The sequence below is a fragment of the Entelurus aequoreus genome, linkage group LG21 (genome assembly GCF_033978785.1).
Source record: "Entelurus aequoreus isolate RoL-2023_Sb linkage group LG21, RoL_Eaeq_v1.1, whole genome shotgun sequence".
Classification (NCBI taxonomy): Eukaryota; Metazoa; Chordata; class Actinopteri; order Syngnathiformes; family Syngnathidae; genus Entelurus; species Entelurus aequoreus.
The window spans coordinates 30,187,816-30,203,876 of NC_084751.1; the positions used below are offsets into that span (position 1 = coordinate 30,187,816).

Below are 16,061 nucleotides of genomic sequence, written 5' to 3' on the forward strand. Positions count from 1 at the left end.
CTTTAAACATGTCTAGGTTGTTCAGCATTAGTGAAAGAGATTCCTAAAATGTTGCAGATAAGGGTAAAAGCTAAAAACACAATACACTTACAATATGACTGATAGAATGCTAGAAATATGACAGACAACCTCAAAAACTAAATGGAACTGTACAGCCTTTTTGCTGAATAAAAAAATGTACATAAAAAAAATAATGTGGGATTTGTCATATTAACTATAACTGATAAAACACTGAATATTAAGAACATATGAACGTCTCGCCTCTTTACTTCCGACCGTCTTGAGATCAATCTTTTACAATAAAGCAAAATGTAACAAGTATGCAACAAACACAGCAAAACATTTACGCAAAGGACAAAAAAGCAGCAGCAGAATGGATTGCTTCTACTAGCTGCTTTGATAGCCACCTGGAACGAGACAATTTTTGCAAATTAGAATACAAAAAAAACTAAAACCTTTTGTCTTCTTGTCTCTCATAAGTATTGTGAACAATAGACAATATTAAACAAAAGTGCAGTTCCCTTTTAACCACGGGCCATAATTTGCCCATGTCTGGGCTAAACTTAACTTTTACCATGAATACAGCTTAAAACCTTACCTGCAGAGCCATTTGTGCTTGTAAGAGAGAATCTAGCCTCCGGATCCAATCTCAACAGCTGACAGAATTGCTGAACGTCCTCTGGGGCATTGCAAGGATACATCATCACCACGTCACCTGCAGTAAAACTACCAAAAACAACAGCAGCACTGAGCTGTGGTTTGATTGGTGATGTAAGCCAATACTGTATGAAACAGTGCAGTTCACCACAATCTGTGCATCAGCACAGGAACATACAAACTGGTTATTATTACAAACAGTGTGGATGCTTGTTAACCTGTGGCTGTTTGGATTGTCATGGAGATTGACCCCATTAATAAGCACTCATAGTTGCACAGTATGTTGTACACGGTAAGCAGTGTTGACTTATATTATATGTCATGTAATGTGTTATGTTATTTGTGGTGTTGTGAGTTATGCTTTTGTTGAATATGTTGTGTAAAAAAATATAACATAGTGTTATAAGTTGTGTTGTGTTGTATTTGGTGTTTTGTTATGTGCTGTGTTATGTTATATGTTGACACATGTTATATGATGTGTTATTTTACAGTATATACTGTATTGTGTTATATTATACGCTGTGTTGTGTTAAATGTTGTTTGGTATTATGTTACATGTTGTGTTATATGTTGCGTCGTTTTAGTTTATATGTTTTTTTATGTCATATGTTGTATTGTCTAAGTACACAGGCTACATCTACTGCGGCAGTCAGCATTTTCAAAAATGTAGGAAAATGAAAAAAGTTTAAAAAAATCTATTTGTCTTAATATGGTTTCTGTAGGAGGACAAATATGACACAAACCTTCCTAATTGTTAGAAAGCCCTCTGTTTAATATGTTTGTGTTAATGCTTAACTAATGAAAGTATTTGGCTAGCGCTGTTTTATCCTAATTTCGGCAGTCCTTGAACTCACCATAGTTGTGTGGACTGTGACGCAATAGTTTATTTAAAGTACCAATGATTGTCACACACACACACTAGGTGTGGTGAAATTTGTCCTCTGCATTTGACCCATCCCCGTATTCACCCCCTGTGAGGTGAGAAGAGCAGTTCACATGTATAACTTTCTCAGACGCTGCCACAGAAAAGTATTTTATTCCACTCCTTCTTTGTTTAGTTTTGTCTACCAAACGTTTATGATGTGCGTGAATGCACAAAGGTGAGCTTTGTTGATGTTATTGACTTGTGTGGAGTGCTAATCAGGTTTATGTGGTCAGTGCATGACTGAAAGCTAAGGGACGTTACCATGCTATTTAAGCGAGCTGTATGTACATATGGCATCATTATGCCTTGTATGTAGTAGGCCTGAGCGATATATCGATTTTATCGATATATTCAAGTTTTTTGTTGCAGAAAATGTTTTTCTCCTTTGGCTCCGTCTTACTTTTTGGCCCTCAGGAGCTTGTGTAGCTTGTACTTTGGTTTTGCGGCAACAGGTGTGGAACAAGAGACTGCACGCTGCAAAGTTTGTTTCAAAAAGGCAGCATCACAACAAACTTGTTCCAGCATCTGAAACCAAAGCCTCCAGCCGAGTGTGGGAAATTCAACTCCTTACTAGGCGAACAAGACACAACAACAAACTAACTAAGGGCTAAAAATCCCCATACTATGGTGGGATCATTTACACAAGTTATGTATGATGATGCCATGTATGATGAAAAAGAAGCACAATGCGTAAAGTGATCACTAAAGCAGTTGCTCTGCACACCGTCAAGATGTGGGAATGAAAAAGGCTCTATTTACTTTATCTACTTACTGAAAGAAACTATAGTCCTCTCAATGTTTTACTTCATTATTTATCTGGATACAATGTATAATACTACAATTTTATTTACAGAAGTATTTTATCCAAGACATAAGTTTGAAGTTTCCACTTTATTGAGCTCAATGTTGGAGATTAAAATTGTTTATTGGCATGCAAAATGTCCAATGCTACATTTTCGTTAACAGCAGTATTCTATTTAAGCAGAAGTATTGCTTCCAAAGAGAAGCTCTTAATTTAATTATTTGAAAATGATTCCATAAAAAGAGCAGTTTATATCTGGTCTAAAAAGAACCACAATATACAATTTACAATTTTGCTAAGAGTAAAATGCAGTGTATGCGGAGTCATTTTAAACTATTAGTTTTTTAAATAAATAAATAAAAACAATATTTAGAATTATCTCTGTCATTTGAATTCAATGGTTTCTTTAAAAAGTAAGGGAAAAGTCGAAAAAATTGATGAAAAATTTTCCATTTTCCTATATTTTGTGTGTATCCTTTTGGGTGGCGACGTGTGTTACAAAATACAAACTAGGGGATCCTTCAGCAACATCAGACTTTAAACAACCTATGCACGTGCACGTACAGCTGTCGTGCACGATTTCATGCACTTCCAGAGAGGAGGAGACTGGGAGGGACTATCAGCGAGGTGTACAGAGTGGTGGGCGAGATTTACAGTTTGAATTCTGCCTGGTGACGCAAGATTCAAGTACCCCAGCTTTAATACTAGGAGGAGACTTTAACTGTTGGCTTCACCCCCAGCTTGATTGCTCATCACCCGAAACTACAAGATCTCAGTTTTATGAACATGGCGATAAAGCTGGTAAACTATTAGCTTATCAACTACGCCAGATATCAGTATCCCATCCCATTCCGATTCAGGTATAGTTACGAATTATCTTGAAATTAATAATTTAGCATTAGATATATTTTAGTACCGGTATTCTGTGGGTATTTCATACATTGCTGCAAACAATTGTTCATTGTTTCTATTAAATACATAAAATATGACAAGAAAAATGTAAGTCAAATACAAGAGAAAGCGTTATTAGTTTACAAATGTTTACCAACTGGAAACAGAATTCCAAAATATGCAGCAATGTGCTGAATAGGGGCGTCCTGATACAGCTTTTTCAATTCCGATACAATACTGATATTGGAGCCTTAACTGTATGCCAATTTTTATCGTATACAATATTATCAGGATTCATACAAACAGTACTTTTATTATTTTGCAGTGGGGAATGTTAGAAAAAGCTTGATCAAGCTAAATTTGCCAAATAACCTACTTATCATTAACTGTCTGGAATGGACTTATGCTGTCTTTAATCAAAGGGGTCATATTGTGAATTCTTCAAACATTTCCTTGTGGCCTACATGACATTAAATGGTGTTGCTTTGGTCAAAATTTCACATACATTTTGCTTTACAGACCCAGTTTCAAGCTTCTGACTGTCTCTCAAAACAGAGGCTTTGGGAGGCTGTTTTTTTAGATGCAAATGAACCCCTCGGTGCCCCACCCCCTCCTGCTGAGTGTGGCGGTTACGCTTTACTTGCTAAAAATATCAAAGTTCGGAGGGTTCTACATGCTAACATATCATTACAAATTGTCATATATCGACTGTTATTGGACAATTAAATATAGTTTTGGTAAATCCTTCTGTATATGTATCTTGCCCTCGGACCGAGGCGGGGCACTGTGCTTCGTGGGCCCGCGTTTAAGTGGGTACATCGTCTTTGTCTTGAAGTCAGTGAAGTGAGCTGAGCTGGTAATAAAACCAGTAACAGAGCACTTTAATTTATGGGCTCGCATCTAAGCTGAAACTACAACAGACTTGTATCTGTAAATAATAGGAACCTATAACTATTTGATACTTGTTTAGATTGACAAATGTGGTGTTTTAGACTGCAATATTGTTCAATTAAGGACACCTATTACGTATGTCTAGCTTGTGTGCTATTATGTGCTTAGCTGTTGTGTAGCTGGTAACTCCTAGTAGCCTGTAGACGTGACTAAAATACCAACCTTGTGTGCTTTTTAGAGCACATTTAAATTTTAACTGGCTGTCCATCTTTGCACAAATAAACATGCTGCAGGACTGCTTGTATAAGAGCGATTATATCAGAGATTTTAGATGCAAACCAATATAATCCGATACCTGTTTTTTTGTTAATATTGGGCCGATATCAATAATGGAAAAGCTTGAAGAAGACGTACTGTATGTTGGAGCCACTGATGTCAAAGTCAATGTGCCTCACGTCTTGAAAGTGCTGTTGGTCAGTTACCCTCACGTTGGACAGAAGTTTGGCATAGAAGGGATGAGACTGGGAAGGAGCAGCTTGTTGTGTCTGAATTTTCTGACAATCATCGGTCTTCTCTTTTATACCATCCAGGAAATGGAAAGTGTACGACGGAGGAAGTCTGGTGAGAAATTGGCCCAAGGTGAATTCAACAATTCAACATGCAAGAGAGTCTACATCAATATAGACAATTTGCTATTATGTGTTAAATTAAGAGGATACTCACGGCTCATCTTCCCTCAACGGGACCACATATGTAAGGCTTGGGTACAAGGCAGCCATGTTTTGCCAAAATGATGTAAGCCACACATCAACTATAGCATCAGGCCTGATTTACAAAAACAATTATTATTACAACTGGCATAAAACTAAACAATATTCCATATTCTATTTTAACACAGAGCCATTTGTGTCTAAAACAAAATACATGAGTGATCTTTTTTTGGAAAATACTGCCAGTTCATGTCAAAAATGGTAAGGCAACATACAGGTTAAACTAAACAAAATTGAATATAATGCAAAGGCTCGTTCGTTTATACCAGAGATTAGAGTTACAGGTGAAATTAATATATAAACTCATAACATGCAACTCAAGATATCTTAAAACTTATGATTTTGAAGATTATGGCATACAGCTCATGAAAACCTAAAAATTAATTTTTCAGAAGATTTGGTAAGTGATTTCATTATTGGAAGGTTTTGTGTACTTTCAATTGAAGAAAAAACCAAACACTTTCTTGTCATATTAGTTTTTTAGACTATTTCACAAAATGAAAATTGTCAAAATCCCTGTTTCCTTTTGATTTTTCAGGATGGGACTCTCCATGGAAAAAGTTTAAACACTCACAGTTCCGACCTACAGTATTAGTGCATATATGTGTGGCATGCTATATGGTGGTGCATTAAAGAATTCACAATTTTATTTTTTTAATTATTATGCATATTTAGTATAATCCTATTTTTCCCAATTATTTTTAATTCAAAATGATATAAATCTGTTTTAAAACTCTAACACCCTATTACATGGTCTGGTAGTTAAGGGATTGCCTGGTGTGTACACCCAGTTATTCAATCCCAAACATCCATAATGCACCTATTATCACTTACCCTAGGTCATGCTGATCGTCAGCGAGGCCGACAGGCAGCAACAAAGTGGCGCCTAGCTGCACGAGACGCTTGTGAAGCTTCTTGGCCACAAAATTGAACCTCCAAATACAGGAGATACTTGATGAAGAGGAGAGTGTGTAAGTGCATTGTAGAGACAGCAACGCATACTTACTTTGGGTAAGACGAGTCCCCTAGGCCCAGTATGGCACAGTCTAGCCGACACAGAGACCCAACCGGTAACGTTTTTTTAAAGAGAAACCTCCAGAAATTCTTTGGAGAAAAACAAAAGCACAGAGAAGTAACTTCAGCGTGGCCTTTTTGTTTTAACTGTAATACCACTTGATTTCCATGTTACCATTCATCAATTACTAGGTTGGGGAAGTTAGTGCTATATTTATGCACTAACTCATAACAGGAGTTAGTGTCCACAGTACGTAAGCTGGGACGCATTTAGTCATTAGGGGGCACAAAGCTAACCCAATCATTGGGGCTCTCAAATTAAAAAAACAAACAACATGATAGTTATTCTGTTGTTAGAAACTTGCATGCGAGCAGCATATTAAAGTGACTGGTGGGAAAAAGAGATCTCTTGACGGAGGCTGTTTTTGAACAAGAGATGAAAAAGTGCCTCTTTAGTTCCTGCTGAGCTTGCACTACATCTTGCCAGACCCCCGGTTACAATAGTTAACCAAACTGGTGGTTTATTATCTTTAATATTCACATATTATGAAAACCATCACTCTCCACTTCACCTTTGCACCCTGCACTAACAGCAGCTCTTGCTTTGGTCACATATGGGACGCGAGTCACATGGTTGTCTTACCTCAACGCCGGAAGTAGTAAAATCAGCTGCTCACCTGGCGGGTCTTTCCTCTGTGATAAAAAGGGGATTAACGGGAAAGTCCTTTAGCTGCCGCATCGTTTTATCATATATTACTTCCTTTGCATTAGTCAATGATTAGTTTCGTATGCACCATAAATCAACACAAAATCTGTACTTTGGAACAATGTTCACGGACTCTAGTATTTGTTAGCTTCCTGTCGCAGGCGAGCGATGATGGTCGTGGTTTAAGGAAGAATTGTTTGATTTTGGATGCTAGAAAATATCCAATGCAATGCAACAATCAGCCTTAATGCATTGTTGCAGCTCGGTTATTTTTGAGCATGTCATTAAATGGCCGTTTGCGAGACAAGTGGGTGTAGTGGGCGGCTTTGCTCAAGGAGGTGTCGATAGCCGCGGGATGAGAGCCAGAGGCGTGTGTGCGTGTTCAGGTGTTAAAATGCTTGCCTGATTGCAGATCTGTTGGTCACTCCCCAGGTGGGGTTGTCACGTACTGATGTCATATTTAAAGCTGGGGTACTTGAATCTTGAATTCAAACTGTAAACCTCTGCGCAGATGCGCACCTCCCGGATAGTCCCTCCTAGTCTCCTCCTCTATGTAAGTGCATGAAATTGCGCACGAGAGCTGGACGTGCACACGCATAGGTTGTTGACAGTTGCAACGGAGGGCCCCCTAGTTCATATTTTGTTACAGAAAATAAATGAATATCGGTAACACACGTAGTGGATGTTGTTTTTTTTTAATGCATTCTAAATAATAAATAAATGCGATCAAAACTCAACTTACAATGGTGCCTATGGGAGACACTCTGTTCTGCCTATTATATTCTGCCCTTAAAGAAATATCCAAACACCTCTATTAGGGTTTTATACATATTATGCAAGTATATATGTAATGTAGTAAAAGGCACATTTATTTTAACATTTAAAATGTATGTATTTTAGTCATTTTAAGCATACACGGCGCATCAATTTAAAAAACGCATTACAACATTCACTTTTTTTCCCCAACAACATCACTGACTACTACTCACTGCATACTTCATGTGGGCCAAGAAACATAATAAAATATCACTTACTATACAAGGTCTGCTGTCATTAAGATGCCGACTGCTAGGATGTTCATATATTCCCATTCAGATGAAGAATGACTCATAATCCTCGCAAAGTAAAGGGGGGTGTAACCAAGCATCTTTTAGTGTCGTTCTCATCATTCCGGGTCAAAATAGGCTGTAAGATTGTACCAACTTGTCGGATTACATCTTCATCCTTCTACTATCCAGGTGAAAGGCATGATTTACGATCGACAATAAAGTTTGACAAGCAAGAAAACAAAGAAGCAGCTGATCAGTCGATGATGTCAACATTGGCACACAAGCTTGTGATCCCGGTGCCGCTATAAATAGTTTATCTGCGTTAGCCCTTATAATAACAATATCACTAATACTTAAGTCACGAAATGTAAATGGCGTATTGTTAATTCATTTCTGGATGTTTTTTTATTGGGTTTTATGTGCGGAATAGATGGCCTCCCAAGGGCTCCACTATAAGCGGCAATTTATTTCCGAGTTAGAATGCATTAAAAAATATATATCCGTTGTCATGTCTTTCATAATGCTATTGAACGATAGGCAAAATTCCCTAAAAAGTGCAGTTCCCCTTTAAGGTCTGGGTCCGATCATGCTTAGACGTTTAAAATCAACACTACCATCGCCCCCTTGTGGTGAAAAGTTACAACAATCATAACTTCCTTCCATATGCTCCGATCTTTCTAAAACTTTTGATGGTGGATCACGGGAATGGGTGGGATGCAACTGCATCACTGCAGTGTGGTGACAATATCGCCACCTTGTGGTGGAAAATTATCTGTAATTTTTGGTGGGTTGTGGTGTTGGGTGGGATTCCACTGCCAGACTACTGCGGTGTCCCTTATCGCCCCGTTGTGGCGGATAACAGTCATAATTTCCTTACACACGCTCCCATCTTCCTCAAATTTTTGATGGCGGGTTGGAGTATTGGCTAGGATGCAACTGCATTACTGCAGTGGTGTCAATATCACCCCCTTGTGGTGGAAAATATAACAGTCATAACTTTCTTCCACCTGCGCCTATCCTCCTGAAATTTTTGATGCTCGGTGGGGGTGCAACTGCATGACTACTGCGGCGCCATCATCACACCCTTGTGGTGGAAAATGATAAGCTTCATAACTTCCATACAGATGCTCCTATCTTCCTGAAATGTCATGCGTGCCGGGCCTGCCGGTCAACTCGCGTGAACTCTGTGGTGCAATGGGTGCGAGAGCCTGTTCAACAGACTGATAATGTTAAGCATGATGATGTATAACGTGTGGGTGGCCGGATCATGGCGGCGGAGATTCTTCTCTATGGATGTATTATTGTAGCAAAATTATTTGCAAACATGTTTGTGTACGTGTAATCCAATTTGTTTGTGTGTATTCTAATTTGTGTGTCTGTATATCAATCAGTATTGTGTTTGTATTCAGATCTGCGTACGTGTGTTTTAGGTGTTTTAGATCTACGTACATCTGTTTTAGATCCGCGTATGTGTTTTAGACCTGTGTACTTGTGTTCCAAGTTGTATGTCTGTCCCTAATCAGAAAGAACGCTTGATTGGCTTTCTACTCACATGTGACTTTTGTGACATTTCTGCTGTTGTAAGATTTCAGAAGCGCATGCGTGTAATACATTTTGCGCAAGCGTATCTATGATCTGCGAGGAGCAGGAACCCTCTATAGGCTGTCTTTTTTAGGTACGTACACCTCGGATACAGTGCAAAAAGTCAGTATTCGAAAACAAGAAAAAAAAATACAAAAGTTAGCTGCATTTTACTTGAACTAAGCAAAATTATCTGCCAATAGAACAAGAAAATTTGGCTTGTCAAGACTTTCCAAAACAAGTAAAATTATCTAACCTCAATGAACCCAAAAATACCTTAAAATAAGTATTTTCAAGTGCACTTTTCTTGATAGAAAAAACAAATATGAGACATTTTTTCTCAATATGTTGAAAAATATTCTTAAATTAAGTAAATGCTAGTGCCATTATCTTGACATAATGATATGCGCTCGGCATTACATTTCTTGCATTTTCCCATCGATAAAATGACATCATCGCGCCAAGTGCGTGGTCTTTCAGTCAATTAGTGCGCAAGGAATATATATATATATATATATATATATATATATATATATATATATATATATGTATATTTACAGCCCGGCCCCCAACCAAATTTTTTTTAATTGTAATTTTGAAGAATTTATCTGAATGTGCATGAACTATTTCTGTTCAAAATTGTTTGAAATGTCACATGTTAAATGTTTAAATATTCACTGTCAGTTTACTGTACTGTGCCAACTGTACTACTATATGAGTATGAATGTTCTATTGTTTCATTAAAAATAAAACAGCAAAGTTTTAATTATGAGACACAATTGTGTCGAAGTCAGGGATTTTTATTTCATGCTTGAAATAAGAAATTCTTACTTTGAAAAGCAGTTTTATACTTGTGAGTGTTGATGACACAGCTGTGCAACAGTTGATATTCTAGTTTCAAGCATGTTTTAGTCAATATAGGTCATAAAATCTCAGCAACAAGCTGTAATATCTTACTGAGATCATTTAGGACCAAAACACTTAAAACAAGTAAAACACTAACATAAAATCTGCTTAGTGAGAAGAATTATCTTATCAGACAGAAAATAAGCAAATATCACCCTTATTTGAGATATTTAATCTTACTTAGATTACACACACACAGATTGTATTACACGCACGCACTTCAGAATGCGCACACACAAGTTGTATTACACGCTCACAAATCTGGATGCGCGCTCTTAAATCGTGTTGCAAAAGTCAAGTGTAAAAAAGACAGCCATTTCCCTTGTGGATCAATAAAGTTTGTCTAAGTCTTTGTTCCTGCTAGGGTTGTACGGTATACCGGCATTAGTATAGTACCGCGATATTAATTAATCATATTCGGTACTATACCGGAGCACTTAAAAGCAGACACAGTGTGTAGACAGAATAGGGAGAACGGACGAAGTTTGGCTTAATAACTAAAGATAGAGGTGAAGTTATAACACTGAAACGCCCTCAGAGGTGCTTTAAGACATGGCTAGCTAGCGGCTAATGTCTATTCGCAGGGTTGTATCTACTTCTAAAACATTAATCCTTGTCTCCATGGCGACAAATATAGTACATTTATTTCAAACATCATCCCTGTAGAACGAGTGATATCTATTCATGCTTCTCTACATACTGCAGCACGCCGGAGTCTTAATATTAGATCAGTTAAAAGTGATCTATAGTCAGCAAAGTCAAGACAAGACTTCAACATGTCCGATCACTAACCAACCATTATCTTTACTTTAAACCGCCTACACACAAGTGAATGAATGCAAACTTAGTCAACAGCCATACATGTCACACTAAGGGTGGCCGTATGAACAACGCCAACACTGTCATAAAGATGTGCCATACAGTGAAACCACACTAAACAACAATGACAAACACATTTTGGGAGAATATTTGCCCCGCAACACAACATAAACACTACAGAACAAATTCCCATAATTCCCTGCAGCACAACTCTTCCGGGACGCTACAATATAAACAAACGCCATTGGTGGATCTACCCAAACATCCACTGTAATGATACCGAGTACAGGAGCTTATCTAGGCGATACTACTATGATTACATTGATATTTTTAGCATCACAACATTTTATTTTGTTTAAAAAAAATATACATTATGTTTATAAACTCAGGAAATATGTACCTGAACACATGAGGACTTTGAATATGACTAATGTCCAATCCTGTAACTACTTGGTATCGGATTGATACCCAAATGTGTGGTATCATCCAAAACTAATGTAAAGTATCAAACAACAGAAGAAAAAGTGATTAATACATTTTAACAGAAGTGTAGATAGAACATGTTAAAAATGAAAACAACCAGATATTAACAGTAAATGAAAAAGTAGATTAATAATAAATTTTCTACCACTTGTCCTTAATAATTTTGACAAAATAATAGAATGGAAAATGACACAATATGTTACTGCATACTTCAGCAGCTAAATTAGGAGTCTTTGTTTGTTTACTTACTACTAAAAGACAAGTTGTCTTGTATGTTCAATATTTTATTTAAGGACAAACTTGCAATAAGAAACATACGTTTAATGTACCGTAAGATTTTTTGTTAAAATAAAGCCAATAATGTAATTTTTTGTGGTCCCCTTTATTTAGAAAAGTGCCGAAAAGTACCAAAAAGTACCAAAATACATTTTGGTAAAGGCACTAACATATTGGTATCGGGACAACACTAGTTCATGCATCTCTCAAATCATAGATACGCACGCGCAGATTGCATTACACTTATGCGCTTCTGAACGCGCACGCACAAGTTGTATTACATGCTCACAAATCTGGATGTGCGCACTCAAATCTTACACAGCAGAAGTGTCGCAAAAGTTACGCTTAAAGGCCTACTGAAATGAATTTTTTTTATTTAAACGGGGATAGCAGATCCATTCTATGTGTCATACTTGATCATTTCGCGATATTGCCATATTTTTGCTGAAAGGATTTGGTAGAGAACAACGACGATAAAGTTCGCAACTTTTGGTCTCTGATAAAAAAAAGCCTTGCCCCTACCGGAAGTAGCGTGACATCACCGGAAGAAGGGCTGCTCACATTTTCCTATTGTTTTCAATGCAGCGAGAGAGATTCGGACCGAGAAAGCGACGATTACCCCATTAATTTGAGCGAGGATGAAAGATTTGTGGATGAGGTACGTGAAAGTGAAGGACTAGCGTGCAGTGCAGGACAAATCTTTTTTCGCTCTGACCGTAACTTAGGTACAAGGGTTCATTGGATTCCACACTCTCTCCTTTTTCTATTGTGGATCACGGATTTGTATTTTAAACCACCTCGGATACTATATCCTCTTGAAAATGAGAGTCGAGATTGCGAAATGGACATTCACAGTGACTTTTATCTCCACGACAATACATCGGTGAAGCACTTTAGCTACTGAGCTAACGTGATAGCATCGCGCTTAAATGCAGATAGAAACAAAACAAATAAGCCCCTGACTGGAAGGATAGACAGAAGATCAACAATACTACCAAACTCTGGACATGTAACTACACGGTTAATGCTTTCCAGCTTGGCGAAGCTTAGCAATGCTGTTGCTAACGACGCCATTGAAGCTAACTTAGCTACTGAACCTCGACAGAGCTATGCTAAAATCATTAGCTCTGCACCTACGCCAGCTCTCATCTGCTCATCACGACCCGTGCTCACCTGCGTTCCAGCGATCGACGGTACGACGAAGGACTTCACCCGATCACCGATGCGGTCGGCGGCCCGGAGACGGAGGAAGTCAAGGTGAGGTCGGCGGCTAGCGCATCTACTATCCATCTCAAAGTCCTCCTGGTTGTGTTGCTGTAGTCCGCCGCTAATACACCGATCCCACCTACAGCTTTCTTATTTGCAGTCTCCATTGTCCATTAAACAAATTGCAAAAGATTCACCAACACAGATGTCCAGAATACTGTGGAATTTTGAGATGAAAACAGAGCTTTTTGTATTGGATTCAATGGGCTCCGAATACTTCCGCTTCAACGATTGACGTCACGCGCAAACGTCATCATATCGAAACGTTTTCAGCCGGAAGTTTACCGGGAAATTTCAAATTGCACTTTATAAGTTAACCCGGCCGTATTGGCATGTGTTGCAATGTTAAGATTTCATCATTGATATATAAACTATCAGACTGCGTGGTCGGTAGTAGTTGGTTTCAGTAGGCCTTTAAGTAGACAGCCTATCAAGGGTTCTTTCTGATTAGGGACAGACAGACAACTTAAAACACAAGTACCGGATCTAAAACACACGTACGCGGATCTGAATACACACACTCAAATTGATATAGACACACAAATTAGTACACACTCACGGGAATTGGATTGCACGCGCACAGATTGAGATACACGTTTTGCAAATAATTTTGCTATGATAACACTTCCATAGTCCTCACCTTAAAACATCAAACTTTCTTGACTTCACTTAGTAGGTATCAGAAATTAATCCAGACTTTCAGTTTTCTTGCTAACTATTGGTACCAGCGTCTGGTACGGTGTCCTGCTTGCTCGCCGATTCACATGAACTCCAAGGTGCACGAGGGGAGAAGGCCCGTTCAATGCTGCTCGCAGCTTTGATTCTTATTGTTATTTTTAAAGTCTGTTTCTCAGTGGCTCCTCAAACATAGGGACAAAAAGCAGTACTAAGCCTCTCCAGAAAGAGCAGCAATTAATCTTATTCTGACGGAATTACAGGAAGAAGAACTGGCTGGGAAAGAAAACATGGAGAACTGTACGTGGATCTTGGCTGAGTCTCAATAACGTCCTCAATCAAAATGTATTTTACCTTCATGTTGTCAGGAGGGTCTCCTTGACCAGTGGTTGAGCAGACAAAAACAACCAGAGACTCTGAGATCAGGTTGGCCTGTTACATGAGAAGACACACAACACATGCGAAGCCACCACCTGTACCATGAGTCACAATCCCCACTTTGTCGACAATTGCGAAACAAAACCCACCACATCGTAGTCATCCAGAGGCAACACGTGCACTTGCAGACGTCTTCTCAGCGCCTGCCGAGCAATCCTCTGCGCCGTGTCCTGTGCCGTGCCGGTCTGGCTCCCGTACAGGATGAGCAAAACAGGGATTGGCATTGTGCCTAAAAGACACAAGTGGTAAGGTTCAGAGTGACATGGCCTTCACTCATGTTTTAAGGTGGTTTTAGGAAAAACACTACACATGAGTTTAGGGCTCTGTTTACACTGGATAACAAATCAGATTTTTTGCCCTCCAGTGACACAAATTGTATATTTTTTTTGCAAGTCCAAACGCTTAAAATCTGATATTTTCGCATCAGATTTTGACCACATCAGGAGGTAGTACAAATCTGTTTGGAATTTGATCTTTTCAATTGTGACTGCAGTTCAAATGGCAACGCAACCTTGTTGCGACTTTCATGTAATTTTTTGTTCGAGCAACTTCAGTTTTACTGTTGCAGTTCTCTTTTTCCTTATCCTGCAGTTGTTTTGCCATCCTCTGCCCTTTTTCTCTACACAACAACCACGGTACAAACCCATAACATGCTGATCTGTGGCCACCAGGTTTTTTCGTGACGTAGCGAGTTCATTTCTAAGTTCATCTGGGCAACTTCCTTTGTTTTCATTTTATCAAACTGTAAATGCAAAATGACATTGAGGCCACATTGGGTCTTGTGCAGGTTTATACTGGAAATCTGATAAAGATCACATTTTACTTGTAAACATCTGAAAAGAAATTACATTTTGACGGACCGTGGTATGGCAAATTTTGATATTAGTGGCTGATATAGAGAGTCAAAAAACTGTTTTGGGATGCAAAATGAGTGGCTGCTGGCCTGCGTTAAACAGGTAGACAAGGTTTGGTTGATTGATTGATTGAAACTTTTATTAGTAGATTGCACAGTACAGTACATATGCCGTAAAATTGACCACTAAATGGTAACACCCAAATAAGTTTTTCAACTTGTTTAAGTCGGGGTCCACGTAAATCAATTCATGGTAAATCCATGGTATATAAATAAATGATAAATGGGTTATACTTGTATAGCGCTTTTCTACCTTCAAGGTACTCAAAGCGCTTTGACACTATTTCCACATTCACCCATTCACACACACATGGCGGGAGCTGCCATGCAAGGCGCTAACCAGCAGCCATCAGGAGCAAGGGTGAAGTGTCTTGCCCAAGGACACAACGGACGTGACTAGGATGGTAGAAGGTGGGGATTGAACCCCTGTAACCAGTAACCTTCCGATTGCTGGCACGGCCACTCTACCAACTTCGCCACGCCGTCCATCCATATCCATCCATCTTCTACCGCTTGTCCCTTTTGGGGTCGTATATACCACTACTTATTTCTGCGATAATTTTTTTTAGGCCGCTATCGGCAAGTGACCGCCATAGACAGGTGGACACTAACACAGGTTTGACTGTATGCAGCAGGTCGCGACATGCGGGCCAAAAATGGCTTCCAGGCCAGACTTTGGACAAGCCTAGTGCACAGTAGTCATTTCCAGCATGGACCCCAATAAGACTGTAAGAAAATTATCAAAGTTAACACATGTACTAATGTTAATTGGGTCATCTTGTTCTGTCACAACTAATGTTTTAACATTTGTAAGGGCAGGTTCATTACACAATGTTTAATTGTATAAGTGTACCTACTGTTACTGTCAGCCAGCTACCTAAAGACAGACATACTACTAAAAATCATTAGATATTCCGTTTACAAACAATAATGGTTTGGGTAGTTCAAAAGTATTAATATTATTGACATACGACACTTCTCTCATACAGAACACATGAC

The 16,061-nt window shown here is 38.7% G+C and overlaps 1 protein-coding gene across 1 annotated transcript in view; it reads right to left on the bottom strand.

Moving 5' to 3' along the window:
* Positions 1-16,061, bottom strand: part of ndor1 (NADPH dependent diflavin oxidoreductase 1) — a 36,935-nt gene that overhangs the window by 20,645 nt on the left and 229 nt on the right. The window contains exons 2-8 of the mRNA XM_062031370.1: positions 14,239-14,378; positions 14,066-14,143; positions 5,943-6,040; positions 5,771-5,869; positions 4,890-4,991; positions 4,581-4,784; positions 599-726 (exon numbers count right to left, since the gene is read on the bottom strand). Coding sequence (XP_061887354.1) covers positions 599-726; positions 4,581-4,784; positions 4,890-4,991; positions 5,771-5,869; positions 5,943-6,040; positions 14,066-14,143; positions 14,239-14,373 — 844 coding nt within the window. The 5' untranslated portion in view covers positions 14,374-14,378. The remainder of the gene's footprint in view (positions 1-598; positions 727-4,580; positions 4,785-4,889; positions 4,992-5,770; positions 5,870-5,942; positions 6,041-14,065; positions 14,144-14,238; positions 14,379-16,061) is intronic.